The sequence below is a fragment of the Mirounga angustirostris genome, unplaced genomic scaffold (genome assembly GCF_029215605.1).
Source record: "Mirounga angustirostris isolate CCGP_5_RB_7025 unplaced genomic scaffold, mMirAng1.0.hap1 SCAF_9, whole genome shotgun sequence".
Lineage (NCBI taxonomy): Eukaryota > Metazoa > Chordata > Mammalia > Carnivora > Phocidae > Mirounga > Mirounga angustirostris.
Genome location: NW_026991717.1, coordinates 3,407,093 through 3,428,253, shown reverse-complemented (window position 1 = coordinate 3,428,253; position 21,161 = coordinate 3,407,093). Strand labels below are relative to the sequence as shown.

The window sequence follows — 21,161 nt, the reverse complement described above, 5'->3', positions numbered from 1 at the left end:
AGGGGTGGGTTCTGATGGTGCTGGCATCGCAGCTGTGTGCAGCCGGGTTCTAGGAAGGCTTAGCGGCCGCATCGCCACTGAAGCCCGTTCGGGCGTGGCTGGAGGCCCATGCTGGCAAGACCAAGTGTAAATATCCAGCCCAGATGGCTTGGGGCAGGAAGCTGGCCTGGCACCAAGGCTTAGAGTTATGGCAGGGACAGGACTAGAATTAAGGCAGGACACGAACAAGCAAGGAGCTGAGACGCAATCGCAGTAAACAGCCCCAGGTTCCCAGGGCTGACCTCCGTTGGGTAGGGCAGGCTGGCACAGAGGCCCAGGAGGAAGACCTCTAGAAGAGAGATCTTTGCGTTTTCTAGAAAAGCCAGAAGATGTGGCATTTCTCACATCCAGCGCAGCGGGAGAGGTGGAGGGATGGGGCGGTACCCTTGAACAGGCCCGCGGCCCCTTCAGGAGGATGCCATAGGGACTTGACCACTCTCTGCACAGTAGATGATGCCCTCCCTGATCAGGCTTAGCCAGTGTTGTAGTCTGGGGGCATGGTCTAGGGGCAGAAGGAGGCAGTCACCCAAAACCAGACCAGTTCTTGCCTAAGAACTGTGTCCAGTGATGTCATGCTCCAGGCACTTCTCTAAAGGAGCCCACAGGAGTCCCAAGAGAAGAATTGGTCCAAGCTGTGGAACCCGGCAGCCTGGCAGAGCCTGAATCCCAGATCACTCCCCAGGCACACCTGTTAGCTCACCTGCTCTGGACCCAGCATGAGCACTTGCGAAAGCAGGGCTGGGAACGGAGCCAGCCAGGGTCACAGGGCTGACCTTCCAATGAATGGGCATGCAGCCAGAGGGAGCAGATGGCCTCTCATGTGGCTCGCCCAGCCCCTTGGGCAGCTTCCTCGCCAGGGCTGAATACTTCCCATCACCTTTAGATTCCCCAGGCTGCCTTGGATGGAGTCAGGGCCCCATCTAGTTTAAGCCTCGGGCTTAACTGAGGAACATCTAGCTACCAGGGGACTTAAGTTAATTAGAACCCACGTCCGTGGCTGCTTCTAGGGCATCGGGATGCTGTGTGGGCCTATCCTGGCCTCAGATCATCCCCAGCCTGAACCACTCAGCTAGACCGGTGTACTGCATTGCCCACGTGGGCTTCCACATCCCGGTTAAGTGCAGGAACATTCCAGCTGTGACCTCATCCTTCGCGTCATGGCTACCTGAAAGAGCCTGTCTCCTCACATGCCTCAGTTGCACGAGTTCAAAAACCTGAGTTTGGCCCAGTTGGTGCTGTGATTTGAAGTTATCCTTCTTTCCGTTGTCTGACACCGAGGGACCAAGGACCAGACAGGGTGTTCAAATAGATCCTTATAAATAATCGTGAGAACTCTGTATAGGGAGATGTGCACACATCTGTGTAGATACTGTGCTCACGCATGTACGTGTACACTTGGGCATACATACCCTGCCTTGTGACAGTGACCGGCCACTTAGGAGCATTCACAAGATGCAACCAGGTACGTAAAATTACAAGTAGGTAAGGAACAAGAAAGGAAAACAAACGAGGCGAATACGTGATTCTGTCTTGAATTGTACACTCCTCTTATGTGTGGGCACAGATTAGGCTCTAAACTTGCCAACACGACAGTGATCTTGAAGAAGCAGCCTGGTCAGTGGGGACATGGTTCAGCATGCATTGGATAGGAAATGAGCTAATTACTCAGGGTATGATGATCCCTGAGGTTGAGGAAGACACCTTCCAGAAGACACCACATGCCGTACAGACTTTGGTAGGGTTTGCACAGAGAAGACAGATGCTGATTTCTTATCCTCCCTTCTCTCTTGATTGACGACATCCCATCATGTTGCCTTTCAGTAAAAGAAATGGGGTCAGGAACACCTTTCTCTGCTGCCTTGGTTTAATCCAGAGGGACGCTTGGGGGCAGGGGTTCCCAAACTTTGCTGCACATTGCAGGCACCCGGAGATCTTAACCAAATTTCAGTGCCCAGGCTGCACCCCATAAGCACAATTTCTGGGGATGGGACCTAGGGCATTGAGATGAACAAATAATAATGCAGGTGCTTCTAACAGGCAGCGAAATTTGAGACTTTAGTTTATATTGAACCTCCGCATACTGGTTGTTAACATATGGACATAGTTGGGGCACCTGGATGGCTTATCGGTTAAGCATCGGACTCTTGATTTCAGCTCAGGTCATGATCTCAGGGTTGTGAGATGGAGCCCTGCATCAGTGTGGAGCCTGCTTAAGATTCTCTCTCTCTCTCTCAAAAAGAAAAAAAATACGGACATACTTCCCAAATGTTGGTAAATAGCCTCTGTCTGCACACCCTTGCTGTGCACATTGCTAAGTATTTTGGATGGCATCTCTGCTTATAATAATGGATAAACTGTGCATTTACCAACGAATCCATACATTTTCTTCCTGCTTTTGAACATGCAACAGTATGTTCAACATCCTATGCTGGCCAACTGAAAGAAAATCTTTATGCCTCGGCTGGTGGGGGTGAGCTTGGCATCCTCCGCAGAGACTGTATCCAACAGGGAGGTGCGTGTGTGTGGCAGGTCGTCCAGCTCCACTTAGAGATGAGCCGAGGAACATCCAAGGGCAGAACCCAGGACAATAGTCCTGACCTACCAATCCCACCTCTGCGGGATCTGCACACAAACTCATTATGCATGTCCTTCACCAAGAACACCTACTGTAGAGATTATGGGTTCACCCCTGTTGTTTTCCTGAATGCACGGTACCACCGCACCCCAGCAAGCAGCTAGACCCTATGGGGCTCATGAGCCACCCAAGAGGACTCCAGGAGTTATTGTGGAAAAACAGGGTGTCAGTAGACCCACCATACCTACTGCCTCGGGCCTGAGAGGGCCGTCTAATTGGAAACTCAGTCTGATTCTTCTCCTGGTGTATCCCTGCAAGTGCTTCAACCCAGAGGACCTATAGCCGGGATCCTCCAAGGTAATGAGGCCCCTGATCCCATGACCTTCTGTCTAGCAATACGTTCCATAGGAGTCCAGTCTCTCTTCTATCATGCCCTGCTGCTTCTAGGTCCTCCATGTCCCTATGGACCTAAGGGTATCATCAAAGAGGAACCAGGTTTCCACCCACACTGTGCCTCCCTCCCTTCAGAATCACCCCGGGACACAGCAAGACCTTCCGGCAGGTTCCTCTTCCGAAGGAGAGACCTAAGGTGTAGCCTCTTTGGGCTGAGGCCATTCACTAGAGCCCGCGTCCAGGAACAAGCTAGAGCCAGCCCCACCTCTCACTTCTCTCACTCTCTCTTGGACTGCCCTCTGTCAGCTCTCGGGGTCACCGCGGTCGTGCATGAGAATGTATCATGTGCCCACTACTGTGCCGTGCATTTGGTATAAATGTCCCACCAAACTTTCACACTAGCGTCACCCGAATTTCAGGTGGGAAAACTGAGGCGCAGAGAGAGATCAGGTGACTTGTCCGAGGGGCAGAGCTAAGATCCAGCCTCAGGTTTGTTTGGTTTCAAAGTGCCTGTTCTCCCTTTTCTTCTGAGCTCACGTGCTTCTTCAGGCCCTGCTGCTTTGACTGACTTGCTCCACTTATCTGCTACCTTTAGCCACCTCATCCTCACCTCCAGATCCTTCAGATGCATTCGCTCACTTCCCCACTCCTGCTTTCTCCTGCAGGGCTGATGTGCCTCTGGCCGAGCCGTATCAGTAAGGGGGTGTCTGATATTTGGGGCCTCTACCCCAGAGTACAGGCACGTTACGGTTAGGCAGTGGTTAGAACGTGCGTGGTGGAGGTCTGAAATATCAGATACCCCCTTACTAATACAAACCCTTCACCTCACATCTCCCCAAACCAGGGCTTTGCAAAATAATTTATACATTTTATGCCATTCATTCAAATTTCCATTCTTCGCTGCTGAAGTACTAGATAGTTGTGAAATTTACCTCGGTCTGTGGATATATGGCATAACGTTATTTATCGTTTCATTGTCAGCTGTTTTTCTCCTTTTTTTAAATTTAAATTCAATTAGCCACCATATAGTACATCATTAATTTCAGATGTAGTGTTCAGTGATTCATGAGTTGCCTGTAACACCCAGTGCTCAACACATCACATGCCCTCCTTAATGCCCACCACCCAGTTGCCACATCCCCCCACCCATCTCCCTTTCCACAACCCTCCGTTTGTTTCCCGGAGTCCAGAGTCTCTCATGGTTTGGCTCCCACTCTGATTTCTTCCCATTCAATTTCCCTCCCTTCCCCTATGATCCTCTGTGCTATTTCTTATATTCTGCATGAGTGAAAAACCATATGAGAATCGTTTTTCTCTGGTTTATTTCACTCAGCATAATACCCTCTAGTTCCACCCATGTTGATGTCAATTGTAGGTATTCATCCTTCCTGGTGGCTGAGTAATATTCCATTGTATGTATTGTCAGCTGTTTTAAAAGAGGAAAAAAATACACATTTGTTGACTTGCATCAGCCTTGGAAGACTACTGTCAGAAAGCTTATATTATTGAGATATTTGTTCGTATTTTCTTCCTTTTTTCCCCTGCAGAAATCAAACCAGAGCCGAAGACAAAACCTGGGGAGCAGGGGCCCCAGATCCTTGGTGTCCAGAGGGTCTACATTCAGACAAGGGAAGAGAAGCGCATTAACCTAACCGTGGGTGGCAGAGCCTATTTGCTGCCCAACACATCGGTGATTATCAAATGCCCAGTACGACGATTCCAGAAATCCCTGATTCAGTGGGAGAAGGATGGCCATTGTCTGCAGAACTCCAAACGGCTTGGCATCACCAAGTCGGGCTCCCTAAAAATCCACAGCCTTGCGGCCCCGGATATCGGCACGTACCGCTGTGTGGCCGGCTCCGCGCAGGAAACCGCGGTTCTCAAGCTCATCGGCACGGACAACCGGCTCATTGCGCCCCCGGTGCTCGGGGAGCACGTGCGGGAGTACCCGGGGATGGACCCCAAGGAAGCCAATAGCTTGGGAGCCACGTGGCAGAAAATGAGGCAGCTATGGGGTAACAAAAATGAGCTTCATCCGGAGGACGGCCAAATTGCTAAGCAGCCTTTCTTGAGGGCTCTGCTGGGCCCGTGCGGGAATTCTGCAGGCCACACCAGCTCCTGGGAGTTTAAGAACAAGCAGTTTGAAGCTGCGGTTAAACACGGAGCATACAGCATGGATACGGCCCAGTTCGATGAGCTGATCGGAAACATGAGTCAGCTCATGGAAACCGGAGAGGTCAGTGATGACCTCGCGTCCCAGGTGATCTATCAGCTGGTGGCCGAGTTAGCCAAGGTGCAGCCAGCCCGCGCGCCATGGAGGGGCATCCAGGAAGGGGTGCCTCCCACTGCACAGCTGAGTGGGGGAGCGAGAAGGATGCCTCAAAGCTCGGATGTGGAGAGCTCAGGCAAGCTGAACTTCAAGCCGAAGGGACCTGTTCTCATGAGGCAAAGCCAGCCCACCTCGATTTCGTTTAATAAAACAATAACTTCAAGGATTGGAAATACAGTGTACATTACAAAAAGGACAGAGGTCATCAATATACTGTGTGAGCTCGTTACCCCCAGTCAGGCCACGTATACATGGACCAAGGATGGGGCCTTGTTGCAACCCTCAGAAAAGTAAGTAACAGCAGAATACAGAGTTCACTGTGTCATACCTTCTTTTTTTTTTTTTTATTCTTATGTTAATCCCCATACATTACATCATTAGTTTTAGATGAAGTGTTCCATGATTCATTGTTTGTGCATAACACCCAGTGCTCCATGCAGAATGTGCCCTCCTCAATACCCACCACCAGGCTAACCCATCCTCCCACCCCCTTCCCTCTAGAACCCTCAGTTTGTTTTTCAGAGTCCATCGTCTCTCATGGTTCGTCTCCCCCTCCGATTTCCCCCCCTTCATTCTTCCCCTCCCGCTACCTTCTTCTTCTTTTTTTTTTCTTAACATATATTGCATTATTTGTTTCAGAGGTACAGATCTGAGATTCAACAGTCTTGCACAATTCACAGCGCTTACCAGAACATATACCCTCCCCAGTGTCCATCACCCAGTCACCCCATCCCTCCCACCCCACCCCCCACTCCAACAACACTCAGTTTGTTTCCTGCGATTAAGAATTCCTCATATCAGTGAGATCATATGATACATGTCTTTCTCTTTTTGTGTGTCATACCTTCTTAATGGGCATTCCAGTTTTCTTGAAAAGACTTTCAAATTCCTTCTCCTGAGAATGTGTTTCCAATAGGATTCTTTAGGAAAGAGACTAAAAAAAAAAAAAAAAAAAAGTTGGGATGTGTTTTTCACATACGCACTGGAATTTTAAAAATTAAACCCTACCATCCCCTTCATTACCAAGACTGGCTACAGTCAGACTGAGTTTAAGCATGTATAGGCTCTCTCTTTGCAGAGCACTTAACATTATTTAAAAATAAAATCCATATAAGGCCTCAAAAAAGTAATCATCCTTGCAGTAATCCCAAATCAGAACTTATTTACGGTGCCCTTCTATACCTGGGAGATGTGGTATCTCTTTGGAGTTCACGTTGGCCCCGAGAGTTGGCAGGGCAGAGATTAATAGTTTTCTGATGAGGTCACTGAGAGACAATCCCAAGACTAATTCACGGCCATCCGGAACCAGGGACCGTATCTCCTGAACACCGCCAGGGATGTTTAGATATCACACAAATAACAGCCTTAGTAGAAAGATTGAGTATCTGAAGCACTTTTCTGTATCATGCAGTTTGTTATGTCATAAAATCCAAAAATAAGGATTAAAGTTTTTGAGATGCTCACAACACGATATTAAGTCATATTTTTATTAGCCCATACAAAGATAGCCCATTTCATTCATTTCACATAAAATAGGGACTAACAAATATTAATTCATTTTTGCATTCCTCAGTGTGTCTTAAATCTTGCTGTTTGTACACATGGGACTGGAGATATTTTGCTTTCTTTTAGTTTGCATTCAGAGAGCCCAAGCTGCCTCTAGGGATTATTAAGAGAAACAGAACAGCAGATGTTAAATTGCTTTGCAGACCATATTGTACTTTAAAAATGCAAATTTTATTTTTATCATGTCTTTTAGTGCATTTGAGCCTAATATGTGAAACAGCAGAAGAAATCTAGGTAAAACTCAAATTTTTTTTTTTAAAGATTTTATTTATTTATTTGAGAGAGAGAGAATGAGAGAGAGAGAGTACATGAGAGGGAGGAGGGTCAGAGGGAGAAGCAGACTCCCCGCCGAGCAGGGAGCCCGATGCGGGACTCGATCCAGGGACTCCAGGATCATGACCTGAGCCAAAGGCAGTCACTTAACCAACTGAGCCACCCAGGCACCCAAAACTCAAATTTTTTATAATAAATTATTAGGCTGTACCTTAGAGTGAAAAGGTAGAACAAATCTAACTTTTTCATTTTTGGCCCCGGAACTCTGAACAGAAGAGTGTAAAGTTGTTTTCCCAGTGGAATAAGCCTCCCAGATCAACTAGCTTAGCAGTTCGCAAAACTTTTGACCTTAGGACCCTTTTAAACCAAAAAACTTTAAAATCTTCCCTGAGAAGCCTAAAGAGCTTTCGTTAATGTGAGTTATAGCTATCGATATTTACCATATTAGAAATTAAAACATAAAACACTTAACATATCTATTTATTAATCCATTTAGAAATAACAATAAGAAGCCCATCACATGTTCGCATAAATAACAATTTTTGAAGAAGCAATATTTAAGGAAAATTACTGATAACAATGGCACTGTTTTATATCTTTGCAAATCTCTTTAATGTCTGGCTTAATAAAACATAGCTGGATTCTCATAAATGCTTCTCCATTAAATCTGGTGTGATATGTTGTTTTAAGTAAAGTTGATAGAGAAAATTTGGCTTCATCCAGCTATGGGAGTTGGAAAAAGAGGGACATTTTCATAGCCTTTTCGGATAATCATGGCTATTCTTTATGACTACACTAAATCTGGCCCAATGGTAGCTTCTGAAAGGTCAGCGGGAATGTGGACTTTAAAGCCATATTGATGAAATTTTGTTACTCCCTTACAGCGAAATATTGCCTTATCTTGCACTTTCAATGGCTCTTTTACCTACACATGATTTTATAATATCACACACTGGTCATTCAGAAAGTATTAGTTCCCCGAGTTACACTGATCTCCCCAGTGTTGGCCCGTTTCCTTAGATGATGTAAAGAATATACGTAGCTGTCAAGCTCACAATGGAGGATACTAATTTTCCAAAATTTTAATTTTCACGTGGAAGTTCGTGAAAATTAAACACCGTCTGTTGTTTTCCTTGAATGGGCCAGCTCCTTTTAGTTACGTTTTTTAAAAATTGCTGCCATATACCCCAATCTGAATGATTATAATTTGTTAGCCATTCTTTCAAGTAAAAATCGTATTCCCTGAAAAACAAAAACAAAAACGGCTCGTTCAGCTAGCAAATCAGACATGTAGCGCTTTGTATTTACTTCCCGTTCTATAAACAGACTATTAAAAATATACATATTTAAGGATTGAGATTTAGTAAAACCAGTTAAGTCTCATGCCTCATTAAGGACATTCGTAAGGGAAACACATTTTTGTTTCTGTGGCAAATGCATGGTGGCCAAGACCATGGGGACTCCCTGTACACGTGGACCCCAGAATTGTACCTACCAATGCTTTTGCTATCTGTGTAAATGTCAACACAGCAGGAAAGGCAAATAACAGCTTAGCATTATTATGAAAATCGTTTTGACCTCCCGAACCTCCGGGGGTCCCTGGACCGCCCTTTGAGGGCGGCTCGGCAATTTTCATTTTATAAGAAGCGGAGGCTGAGCGAGTTGAAGTGATCGCTTCACCTGTGGTCGGATCTGTAGGGCAGGAGTGTGGTAGAGCGTGGCCAGTTTAAGTAAATATTTGTTGAGTTGATTTCAAATAGTTTGACTTGATCGCATGGAATTAACATTAGCTTCTGAGCCTGAGACTCCTGGAGGTCATATGAAGAAAGGTTTTGACACGGTACATCCCATCCAAATGTGTTTCTGCATACTTTAGGGATCAGCCGTTTGATACCGAAGCAGTTCCATATGTCTATTAAAAGTTTTTGTTTTTAAGTTGTTGATAAAAAAAAATAAGATCCACTCTTATTTCCGTTTTCTTCCTCAAACTTACCTAATTAATTTGTTCCCCTTACGTTTCATTTCCTTGATGCAACAAACGTTCTCACCTTTAGATAGATTTTTTTCTGAATCTCACATGTCTTTTCAGTCGAAGTAACTCCGAAATGGAATTACATTTCTGAGAGCTTCTATCCAGTGAGAAGAAAGCGTGTAGGGGGGTAGGCATTTGGATGCTAGCTGGGTAAGAAATCTCAGCCAGGAAGGGCAGACTGTGGGTAGATTCGCTGGGGCTGATGGCTGTGGAAAGATCAGCTTTGTCAAGAATAAGGTCATCCAGCAGAGACCAAGGTCACATCCCTTATGGGACCTTACCTGCTCTTCTCCAGCCCAGGGACTGACCCAGGCTAGATACTGGGACGGCTCCTCCAGAAGTAAGGTTCACGTGATTTCTCTCTGTGCTGTTGAGACCTACAGAACAAAGGGATTGCTAGAGGATTGCTAAATCATATAAACATGTATATGAAGTGATTGAAGAAAACATTTTAGTGTATTTATTTTTCAAGTGCAGTTACTCGTTCTATTCTTGTTCTTAATCGACTATTCCTTGTTAGGGATTTTAGATTTTAGACGCCAGGTGTTAGCGTGCTAATAGCTAGGTCTGTCGTGCTCCTGTTTTTGGTCCAGGCAATTCCGCAGCTGTATTTCTGCCCACTTTTGTGTATTTCCTATGTGTGTTGCAGAGGGGCTTGCGTCCTGCTGGTACGCACAGGCTGCACCATGATTCTGTTGCATTCTGACCGTTTGTACATTTAGCCGCCGGAGGTTTCTGAGAGCTTTCTATACAAAATTCACTGTGTCAGGTACTGTCGATGCACAGCTGTGAATAAGATTTGGTCCCTCCTTTTGAAAAGATCACAATCTGGTGGGAAGAAGTAGATATTTCATCAAATAAATATATGAACCAGAGCAGAAGGAGCCCAGAGGGGGAGAAGATAACTCTAGGAGTACTGGGGAAAGCTTTACAGGGAAAATTATATTTGATCCAGGATCCAGTGGGTAGGTCAGAGTTTGCCAGAATGGGGAGGGGGGAGGGCATTGCAAATACAGTGAATAACATATGCAAACGCTCGGGGTGATGAAAGATCATGGAATGTTCTGGAAACTGTTAGAGGCTCATTATGACTGGAGCATAGGGTGAGCAACATGAAGTGACAGGAAATGGAGAAGTGGCCCCAGCTCAGTTCATGAAGAAACACACAGCATTTGGTGGTCAGAATAGTCCATGTGGCTAAGATCTGGAAAGTGAGAGGCGGCAGGGAAAAAAAACAGTATACGGACCACTGATCCAGGTGACCGAGAAACAGCTTCAAATCGTTAAGAAAAAATTAAAATAAAAGCAGAACAAGCACCCTTTTCTCTTCCCTGAATAATTACCTCATCTGTCAGGATACACCTGAACAACTCTGGTTCTCGTGCTATTTACCTGCAGGTGTTTATGGTGATCAGTAATGGGGAAACCATACGGAACTCATACAGGTCAGCCCCGATTCGTAACAGCCTGCTCCAAGTCCAGTATAACACCGCCTTAGCACCGTTGCCCCCAGTGACTTTTTTGTACAGTCGTGGTGAGGTAACGACTAGAGTCAAGCAGCATTAACTAACGGCCCGCTCACTTCCGGTGTGAAAATCCGACCTGAAACATCCATACCTGCTGTTCGTGAGGAAGGATTTGGGCACCAAATGAGGGGTTAACATCCTGCCAGCTGATGCTTGCTAGTTTGTCTTTTTGAAAATGTGGTAGAGTAAGCATTGAGTCCATCCAGAATAGTCTCTTCTCAGGCAAAGTGAGGCAGGAAGACTGGCTCCCCAAGCACCGTCCAGCTACCATGTCTCTGAGCTCAAGCGCAGGAGGAAGACTTTTCCACCCTCCAGTCTTATGGGCGGCATCCTTGCCAACCCAGGGTCTAAGTTTGCAGTCTTCTTTCCCTGAGACATGCTGTGGGCCCAGAGCAGTGAAGTACGTCACGTGAATGCACCCCTTTCTAACTGTTCTACAGGATAATCTTGGCTGGAATGGGAAAAATGCAGATACGGAACCCTACAAAGAAGGAACAAGGAACGTACGGATGCTCCGTAGCTAACCATCTCGGTTCAGACGTGGAGAGTTCTCCTGTGCTCTACGCAGGTAATGCGCGTTGTTGAAACCCCGGAATGCCTGGTTTGGGGTTCCCTAGAGCAGCAGTTCCCAAATGTCAGTGCAAAGCAGCAGAACACCTGAGGGCAAGGGGGTGGTCAGAACACAGATTTCTAGACCCCATTCCTGCAGCTTCTGACTCCGTAGGTCTGGGACGGAGTCCAAGAGTTTGCATTTTTAACATGGTCCCAAGTCATACCAATGCTGCTGGCCTGTGGACCAGATCTTGAAAACGTCTGCTTTAGGGCTCACCTTCCGAGAACCGGGAATTAATGAGACAGAGTTTCCCCGGCAGCATGGGTAGTACAGGCTTCCCATTTGTTTAAGTGCCACCAGCCAATGCAAGGGAATAATTATCCTCTAAAGAGGGCTGTCTACCTCCAAAGGACCTATCAGTCCTTAAAGACGCTTTCAGGAAGTTGTATCTGTAAATTAGTGTCTTTCTTCCCAGGAGGCAGATGGTGTCATTTTAACATGAAAATGTGCTTAATTATGAAGGAATGCTTTTAGGTGATAAGCAACGCTTCCTGCTTCCTCGTGGCAAGTTCCTGTTCTGGGGTTAAAAATAAACCAAGAGCTCCCTCCTCCAGCTCTCTGCTCTGTGGTTTCTGGTATCTGTGGCTCACAGGGACTAAGAGGAGGAGAGGAGCAATACCGGGGATTAAAATCCAGCATTCGGGACAACTGAGCATTGAGCTTGGTGGCAGGTACCTCATATCTACACATTGAGAAGGTTGGACCAGGTGATTTTAAAAGCTCCTCGAATCTGTATGGCTTGAGCTCCTCCCCTGGCTGCATTCCCAAGGTAGGGCCTTCAGGCCTTGATTTTCTGTGCTTCGACCATCCTGTGAGCATCAGCCCCTTCCCAGAAAATGTCAGTCCCAAGGTTTGGGAATTCCTGGGAGGAATGGCAGGCCCCCTTGGGGCTCACAAGTCTCCCCTTAAACCCATCGAGGACAATCCAGATTCCTGAGAGAGCTGGCACAGCATGTCCTCTGGCCCCTGAATAGTGGTTACCAAACAGTCCACTGAAATGCATTCATTTTGCATGCACTATGCGTAGGTGATAAAACAGCCCTCACCCTCCAGCAGCTCACATGCTAATGGTGGAGTAGGGAATGCCATCATGGAGGTCATCCTCCGTCCTCCGTAGACGGATGCTCTGTCAGCACCCTTTCCGGGATGTGGCCTTCCTTGACCCTCACGTGCTATTGAGAGACCCCTGGGCAACCAGCACCTCCTTCTGTCTCAGCAGCCACCAGCCCCTGTGGTTTGGTGTCTCCCACCAGTCGGAGTTGCTTGAGGGCAAGAATGGCTGTTTTCCACTTTGTATTCCTTTCGTTCATCTCAGGCACAGAGTATATTTCCTGAGTGAGTTAACGAATGAATCTATTGAAAGTCTACATTTCTCAAAATCCAGGGAAATAAAAGTCCTTGATTAGGTCCTTGATGCTCTGTGACTTTGTTGCTATTATTATTTTTCCATGCAAGTTTTAGGCAGGTTTGTTTCGAGTGTTCCTTCCAGAGACAGAGTCGGTGGGTCCCAAGCCCCTGGTGTGTTGGACCCCGCTTTAGTTCATCCAGGGGATACCCTGCCCTGCCTTCTTGGCTTCTTATGAACTTCTGAATTCCTTCTTTTTCAATTTATCAAGGAGGGATTTATCGTCAGTTTTGGTTATAAACCAAAACAACCTCATAGCCTATCTATGGTTGTTGCAGCGCACCCCGTGGGTATCTCTTTGAATGCATTCATCCATCCGTCTGTCTGCCTGTCCATCTGGGCACCAAGTACCCCCCGGGCTGTGTATGTGTCAGTCCTAATGGGGCACCACAAGGGAGACAGAGAGAGCCCGACTCTGCCCCTGCTCTTAGTGAGCTCTGCCAAGTTTACCAGACGCGGCGTGGTTTACCAGAGCGAAAGCCTGAACCTAACATAGTTTCCTGCTCCCTTTCAATGAAGAGGCGCCTGCCATCTTGTCTATCGAAAGAAATATCAGCAGACTGGGACACAGCGATCTGTCAGTCGTGGTTGGAGGCGTCGTGGAGGCAGCCTTGCAAGCCAATGTGACAATCCGATGTCCTGTAAAAGGCAAGTCTGGGCGCTTCTGGGGGTGGGGAGGGAGGCAGGGAGCCTGGTGTTGCAAGAGATGGCAGCTCTCAGTTCGGCATCTCAGACCTCAACTGGCTTAACAATCTTGAGTCTCACTCAAGTGTGAGTGGCTCTGTCTCTCAAGCGTGAGACCAACTCAAGGGACCGGGGTGTAAAACAAAATGCCCATGTCTCCACTTCCCGGGAGGACTGTGACTGCCTCGCACACTGGCGTGCTCGGGCGTGACCAGGACACTGTCGCTGTGGGCAGACCTACCCGACAAGCCAACTTCTAGTCCGGTGGTTGCCTGGTGAGCAGAGCATCAGCGAGGGGGTTTGCTGGAAACTGCTGGAGGTGCCCTGCAGCTGGGCAAAGCCAGGTCCGGGGGTGGGAATCTCGAGGTCTCCCGGCCCATGCTGTCTCTATCCTGGACTGTCCTAAGCCAAGCATAACCAGTCTGTGCCTCAGTGGCTCGTTCTGCTTTGTTCGCCATGGCAGAGAAGCCTTCTTTCTGACTCCTCCTTTCTTTAATAGAAATAACACTTTCAGTCCGACCTTGCCTTAATGTCAGGCCATTCTTGCTCAGATTCTTCTGTCTTAACCTGGGCCCACGCATCTCTAAACTGAGGTCAACATTATAGCCTGCACACATGTCCATTTTATGGGGTCAGGGGTGCTGTGTGAATAACTTTGATCAGTTTCTCAGGGAGCCTTGGGACCTCTTCACAATTAAGATCTATTTTAAGGGGACAGAGTGTATGCCCGTGATTTACCATGCATTGATTCACAGCCGGGACGGCTGAGTCTCCCTGGTTTCCAGCTAATGGGGCCCCTGTAAGTTGTAGCCACTTGGATGAATCTTACCTGGGCTATGGCCCGGGTGAGCAGGGTGACCCGGGGAGCCCTCACGCTGCTCTCGATGACACAGTGACCGCACATGTAGCGAAGGGAGCCTGGGACACCTCCATCCACCTTCCAGGCACTCCCTCCCTGTAACGGTCCGTTTCTGGCCATGTTTCCAGAGCTGCACCTTTGGCTCCACGAGCAGTGGAAATTTGCTAACCCCCAAGGTATTATTTTTCACCCCTTGGAAGTCCCTGCAGTGTTTGGCCTTCACAGACTTGCAAAATCCCTCCAGCCTCCCAACTGACTCCACCCACAAGTATGTGAGTTTTCTGGCCAAGCGCTACCTACCATCACAGAACGCGGCCCGCATTCCCGGGCCGCACCGAGGAGAAAAGCAGAACGGAACTTTGCAGCTGCCAAGCCACAAAGGGCTAGAGTTTCTAGAGCCCTCCACCTGCAGAGGATTCTGCAAAATAGATCTGACTTCTGTGAAGAGAAACCTCAACTTTTAACATTATTTCTACATTTCTTACTTCCACAAGAGTTTAAAATCAGGCATTCTGGGGGGCGGGGGGGGGGGATGAGCCCTTGAAAGGATTGTGGTGTATTATTTGCTGTCATAAGTCAGCGGCTGGATTCGGTGGCAACTGCTGTTGTGAGGGAAGCCTCCAGCAAAGACCATTAAACGCGTCTGGGTTTTATTCTCTGGGCCAGGCCCCGTCAGCACGCGGGCCATCTCTGACCTCCCTCTGACTCCGGCAGCCCCTTGTGCCCACTTACCGCTGCTCCCCGGGGGCCTGAAGGGAGCTCGGTGTTGGGGGCCCTCTGCCTCCTTGCTCCCTCCTTCCTCCTACCAGACGCGGCCCCATTGGCTGTTTGCTTACCTGGCAGCCGTCCCCTGTGGACTAGCTCCCCAGGGACTCAGCAGGACCCTTTCTTCTCAACATAAACCTGTCTCATTTTGAGTTTATGTGCCATTTTAAATAAACCTGGGCTGTGTTTTCTTATGGGCAGAAGCCATACGAACGTAGCTTTTTCTGGAGATCTGTCTTCTTAAAGACAGATGGGGAAGTGGGGGAAGGGTCAGAAAATGGGTCTTCTAGATGGTTCTGTCACTATCTCGTATAGGACCTTCCTGCCCTCGTCTCGGCAGTGGGAAATGTACCACTAACGTTAGTGGAAGGAGGGACTTTGGGTTTCATCTAATCCAGCCCCTCACTTATAGCCTCGAACGGGCGTCACAAAATTATATTTTCATATTGCACATGGAGATTATTTCTGTGAATTGGCGGCATGTATAAATTTGTCTTTTATTTTTCAATTGCCCTTAAAATATTTTCCAGTAACTATAATGAGCTCATCTATTCAAACCTTTTAGACAGATTCATAGTTTTTTGGTATGGCCAAATATGTTTTATTTAATTCGTGTGTCTGGATATCAAAAGTGATGGTCTCTGGTCTCTCTTAGGTGATATTTCTCATAACTGTATTATGTAATAGAACCTGCAAATCTGTATGTTTAAAAGTTAGAAGTTTTCAGTTGTAAGAGTTTTTTGCCTTGCTCTTTAAAAAAAATTTTTTTTTCTTTTAAAAATGGGGGAAGAAGAGTTTCAGCTGCATCCTCTCTGCCACCTTCTGGTAAAAAGGGAAAACTCATCTGAGAGAAATGACTGATAAATCTTAAGAGTGTTGTTTTTCTTTGTTTTGTTTTGTTTTTTAGTGTTAATGCTTAGTAAGGACATCATTTATTTTATAATTTTCTTCTTTTTTAAAAGATTTTATTTGTCAGAGAGAGAGAGAAAGAGCACATGAACAGGGGGAGCGGTGGGCAGAGGGAGAAACAGGCTCCCCACTGAGCAGGGAGCCCGATGAGGGACTCGATCCCGGGACTCTGGGATCATGACCTGAGCCAAAGGCAGATGCTTAACCTACTGAGCCACCCAGGCATCCCATCTTTCTTTTAAAAAAAATTTTATTTATGGGGCGCCTGGGTGGCTCAGTTGGTTAAGCGCCTGCCTTCAGCTCGGGTCATGATCCTGGAGTCCCTGGATCGAGTCCCGCATCAGGCTCCCTGCTCGGCGGGGAGTCTCCTTCTCCCTCTGACCCTCCCCCCTCTCATGTGTTTTCTCTCATTCTCTCTCTCTCAAATAAATAAATAAAATCTTTTAAAAAAATTTATTTATTTGAGAGAGAGAGCGTGAATGCAAGCAGGAGGAGGGGAAGAGGGAGAAGGAGAGACAGAATCTTAAGCAGGCTCCAGGCGCATCATGGAGCCTGATGTGGGGCTCGATCTCATGACCTGAGTTGAAATCAAGTTTGGCGCTTAACCAACTGAGCCACCCAGGCGCCCCAAGCAATAATTTCTTAGCTGGGGCATAAGCACCAAAAAGAACAAGTGGATGAATGGGCTTCTTCAAACTGAAAAACTTTTGTTCTGCAAAGGACGCTGTCAGGAAAGTATAAGGAAAACCCACAGAATGAGTGAAAATTTTCTGCAAATCATATATTTGGGAAGAGAGTGTCCAAAATATAAAAGGAACTCTTAGAACTCAGCAATAAAAAGACAACCTCATTTAAAACAGACAAATGATCTGAGTGGAATCTCTCCAAAAAATGTACAAATGACCAATAAGCCCATAAGAAGATGCTCAACATCCTTAGTCATCAGGGAAATGTAAGTCAGAACCACAATGAGATGCCACTTCCTTTTCTTTTTTTTTTATTTTTATTAAAATCAATTGGTTAACATATAGTGTATTATTAGTTGCAAAGGTAGAGTTTGGTGATTCAGCAGTTGCACACAATGCCTGGTAATGAGATGCCACTTTCTACCCTGTGACACCTGTAATCAGAAAGATAATAGAAGTGTGGAGAATGTAGAGAAGTCAGAACCCTCTTGCACTGCGGGTGAGAATCTAAAATCATGCAGTTGCTTTGGAAAACAGTCTGATGGTTCCCCCCAAAGTGAAATCCAGCAATTCCACTTCTAGATATATATGCCCCAGACAAATGAAAACACACATCCCCACAAAAACGTGTGCAGAGAGGCCCATGGCAAAGAGTAGGAACGACTTCCGAGCCCATCACTGATGAGTGGATAAACAAAATGTAGCACATCCGTGCAATGGAATTTTCTTTGGCCATAAAAAGGAATGAAGGACTGATCCATGCTAAAACACGGATGGATCTTGAAAAATTACGGTTAGTGAAAGAAGCCAGACACAACAGATCACATATTGTGTAATTACATTTCCATGAAATGTCTAGGACAGACAAATCCGCAGAGACAGATAAGAGGCTGCCGGTGACTAAGCGACTGGAAAACGGGCGGGATGACTAACGGGCACACATTTCTTTGGGGGGGGGGATGAGAATGTTCTGAATTATAGAGTAGGGATGGTTCCATGGCTTTATGAGTGGGCTAAAGAAATCACCGAATTGTACCCTTGGAAGGGTGAATTGTACAGTACATAAATTATATCTCATTAAAATCACAATCTGCAATCCGAATACCCACAAGAGGATAAGGCTACAAAGTTTTAAAACCTACAATGCAGTCATGGATACTATTTATCAGTATATAAGTTGGTGGCAAAAATACACAGATATTCACGGGAAGGGCGGACACCAGTGGCAGGATGGTTGGTACTCCCAGACTCCGGGAGAAAAGGAGGAGAAGTTTGGGGAAGGAATGTTAGCCTAGCTGTGATACTTTATTGCTTAACCAAGAACTAAAGCAAATAGAGTCCAGTGTGAATGGACACTAAGTTTGCATGATAGACCTGTGGTTATCTGTTATACTGCTTTTTTTTTTTTTTTTCCAGTTTCCCTCCCAGCCCTGCCTCTGCCTCGCTGTGAGACATTGGGCCTGTCACAGACTCACCTTGGCCCGGGGTTTTCTGTTACAGAGTAATGGATTAGAGGCTGAAGATCAGCCCTAAAATTCTGTCCTGGACCCCTGGTCTCTTGTAGGAATCTGGGACAAATGGAAGTAAAAGTAGGAAAAATGCTTGAGCTAAGATATCTGCCCAGTCTGGGTTAGGACTGAGTGCCAACAAGTGTTTTCACCCAATGTCAGGGAGACTGAGAGGGAACCCAGAAAGAAAATCTAGATAGCCAAAGGGGAGATGGATGGGGGGACAGTTGACATGGTTGAAGGGGGTGAAGAGGTACAAACTTCCAGTTATAAAGTAAAGAAGTCATGGGGATGAGAAGTACAGCACAGGGAATATAGAGAGTCAATAGTATAATGCGTTTATTGTAGTGAGCATTTCATAATGTGTATAATTGTTGAATCCTTATGATATACACCTGAAACTAACTTAATATTATGTATCAACTCTACTTCAATGAAAAAAATGTTTAATGGGAAAAAAAAAAGGTAGATATCATGTCCTTATCAAGGAGTTACTTGGAGCTAGAATACCAGCCCATGAAAAACCCATTTACCTATATTATGACTCAGACACTAGAGTTATAATGAAAAGGAAGGAACCAAAGAATGTAAGAATCTGTGATTTGGTGAAACTGAAATTTGACGATTTGAAAAATGTCTGTCCTTGATTTAAAAGCTGATGCTTAAGGAAACACGAGTTAACTGGAGGGCAGTGAATCCAGAGGGTGAGTTGAAGCAACTTGGATGGCCTTGGGTGGAAACCATCCAGGTGTTGGTCTTGGGAGTTGAATACTGAGCAACCTTTGAAATCCATGCGTCCCGCCGTTATGTTTTGAAAACAAGACCCAGAGAGGGGAGACCTGACCAAAATGATGAACCCAGTCCATGGAAGTGCTGAAGCCAGCACTCCTTCTGCTCCAAAGGCCTCCCCTTCTTTTCTGTTTTCTTGTCTCATTATAAAAAAGTAACCCATCTCATTGTAAAATCATTAGAAAGCATAGCAAAGTATTAAGAAGCAAAGAAATTCCCATAATCTCATCACCAAGACACAACCAGCATTTCTACTTTTTCACATTCCTTTAACCTTTTCTCGTTAAGTCAAAGAATTTTCTCATGGTGCTAAAAAAAAAAAAAAATCATAAATATCATTTAATTGCTGTACAGATTCTATGACTGTAACACAACTAAGCCATTCCCTTATTTAGGGAAACTTAAGCTGCTTATTCTCTTTACAGTTACGTCTAGCAGTGTAAGGAACATTTTTGTGCATATAACTTCTTTGTGTTGTTGAGATTAATTTTTTAAAACAGATTAACAGGATTGGAATGACTGGGTCACAGGTCACTCAATGTTTTTATAACATAAGGCATTACAATTTCTAGAACTCAAAATGCATATCACAAATTACCTTCTAGAAAGTGAAATTTGCCAGTGGTGTGGGTTTAAGCGCTCCATCCCTCTCACTGTTACGCTGCCCAGCGATAGGAAAGAATAGGGAAACAAGTAGGCAGAAGTTACAGGATTAACCCCCCACCGAGTATGGACAAGCAGGTGGCAGGAGGCAAGTGTGTCCAGGGGGCGGTGGGGTGACTGGTGCTCTGCACCATGCGTAGAGGGAAGGAAAGCCTTTAATGTCTAAGAGATGGTGGTCAGAACATATGACATAAATTTAAAAGTATTTTCTTAATCATGGGATTTTTTTTTTTTTTTAGGATTAAAATGCTGTGGAGTATACCTAAAGTTTTGTTGATGCCTAATGGAATTACTGGCTTTTTTTTTTTTTTTAACTGGGTTTAATAATTTCCCTTACAGGGGAGGATTTTGAGAACATTTTTGTGGTGCAGCAAAATTACGTGGCTAAATTCCTATACATAGCTCATCTCTCTGACAATTATTTTCCCCCATCAACCATCAGTTTATATGTAGTGTGGAGTTTGATGCTAATAATGGAACATCTTTAAATCACAAATTTCTTTGATCCTCTACAAAAAAAAAAAAAGAACCATTACTCCAGAAAAATACATTTACCCACAGAATTTTGCATATAATTTTCAGAATACTTAAAAAGAAAATCTGGGGATCATCTGCTTGTTCCTATTTTATGAACTAAATATTTTGTTGCTTTGGACCGTATTAAAACTAATTTATCTTTCTCAACCTGTGCTTTTTGAAATGTATTCCCTCTTCTATATTATGCTTACCTCTTGTTTAAACCAAATACAATCTTTAAACTTGCTAAAATTCTTTTTAAACATATTTAAAACCTTTTCTCCTGTTCGAGAAGGCTACCTATCCTTGTTTTTCCTACTTCTGCCTGTGATACAGAAATTTTCCCAGCATCCTCCTCTCAATGCCATATTCAACCAAATAGTCAATCATGGGTGATTGGAAATTCCATGCATTTTTCCATTCTTTCAGCAAGCATTCACTGGGCATCTGCTAAACCCAATCTAATTCTTTAGTACAGAGATGAGTAAGACCTGGTATCTGCAGCTTTACAGACAAGGAAACTGTGATATAACAGATGGAGAAATCTAAGTGTTTATGAAGTGCATCAGACACCTATGAGAGAATAGTTAAAGCTTCTAAAGGATTAGAGGTTCACAGGACAGATGATGTTACAACTAGGCCACTTGGAACAAAAAGGAAGCCATTTGAAGCAGAAGAAACAGCATATAGGCAAAAGCACAGAAGCGCGAAAGCAGGTCCTGGCTTATTTGCAAAACCACAGTCAGATCCGTGTGACTTAAAGCAGAGGGTGTGAAGGAGAGTGGGGAGGAGGGGGCTTTGGAAGTATAAGTTGGGACCAGATTGTGAAGGGCATTTAATGTCAGGCTAAAACCCTTGGACTTCATTTCATTGGCATTGGGAAGGCAAGAAAAGTTTTAAGCAGAGTAGTGGTGTGAGCCAGTCTGTGTTTTAGAAAGAGCATTCTCCCCACAGCGTGGATGAAATATTAGAGGGGAAAGAAACTACAGAAAGCCATAAATTGAAATCAGTGGAATTGTATTACAGTCATT

General features: G+C 45.5%; 1 protein-coding gene across 9 annotated transcripts in view; it reads left to right on the top strand.

The window, feature by feature from the left end:
* Positions 1-21,161, top strand: part of ADAMTSL3 (ADAMTS like 3) — a 372,820-nt gene that overhangs the window by 302,873 nt on the left and 48,786 nt on the right. For all 9 annotated transcript variants that reach the window (XR_010404803.1, XR_010404802.1, XR_010404804.1 and 6 more), the window contains exons 21-23: positions 4,555-5,626; positions 11,174-11,301; positions 13,271-13,399. Coding sequence is in view for 6 of the 9 variants with exons in the window: in XM_064569802.1 (XP_064425872.1) it covers positions 4,555-5,626; positions 11,174-11,301; positions 13,271-13,399 (1,329 nt within the window). In the remaining 3 variants the exon portion in view is untranslated. The remainder of the gene's footprint in view (positions 1-4,554; positions 5,627-11,173; positions 11,302-13,270; positions 13,400-21,161) is intronic.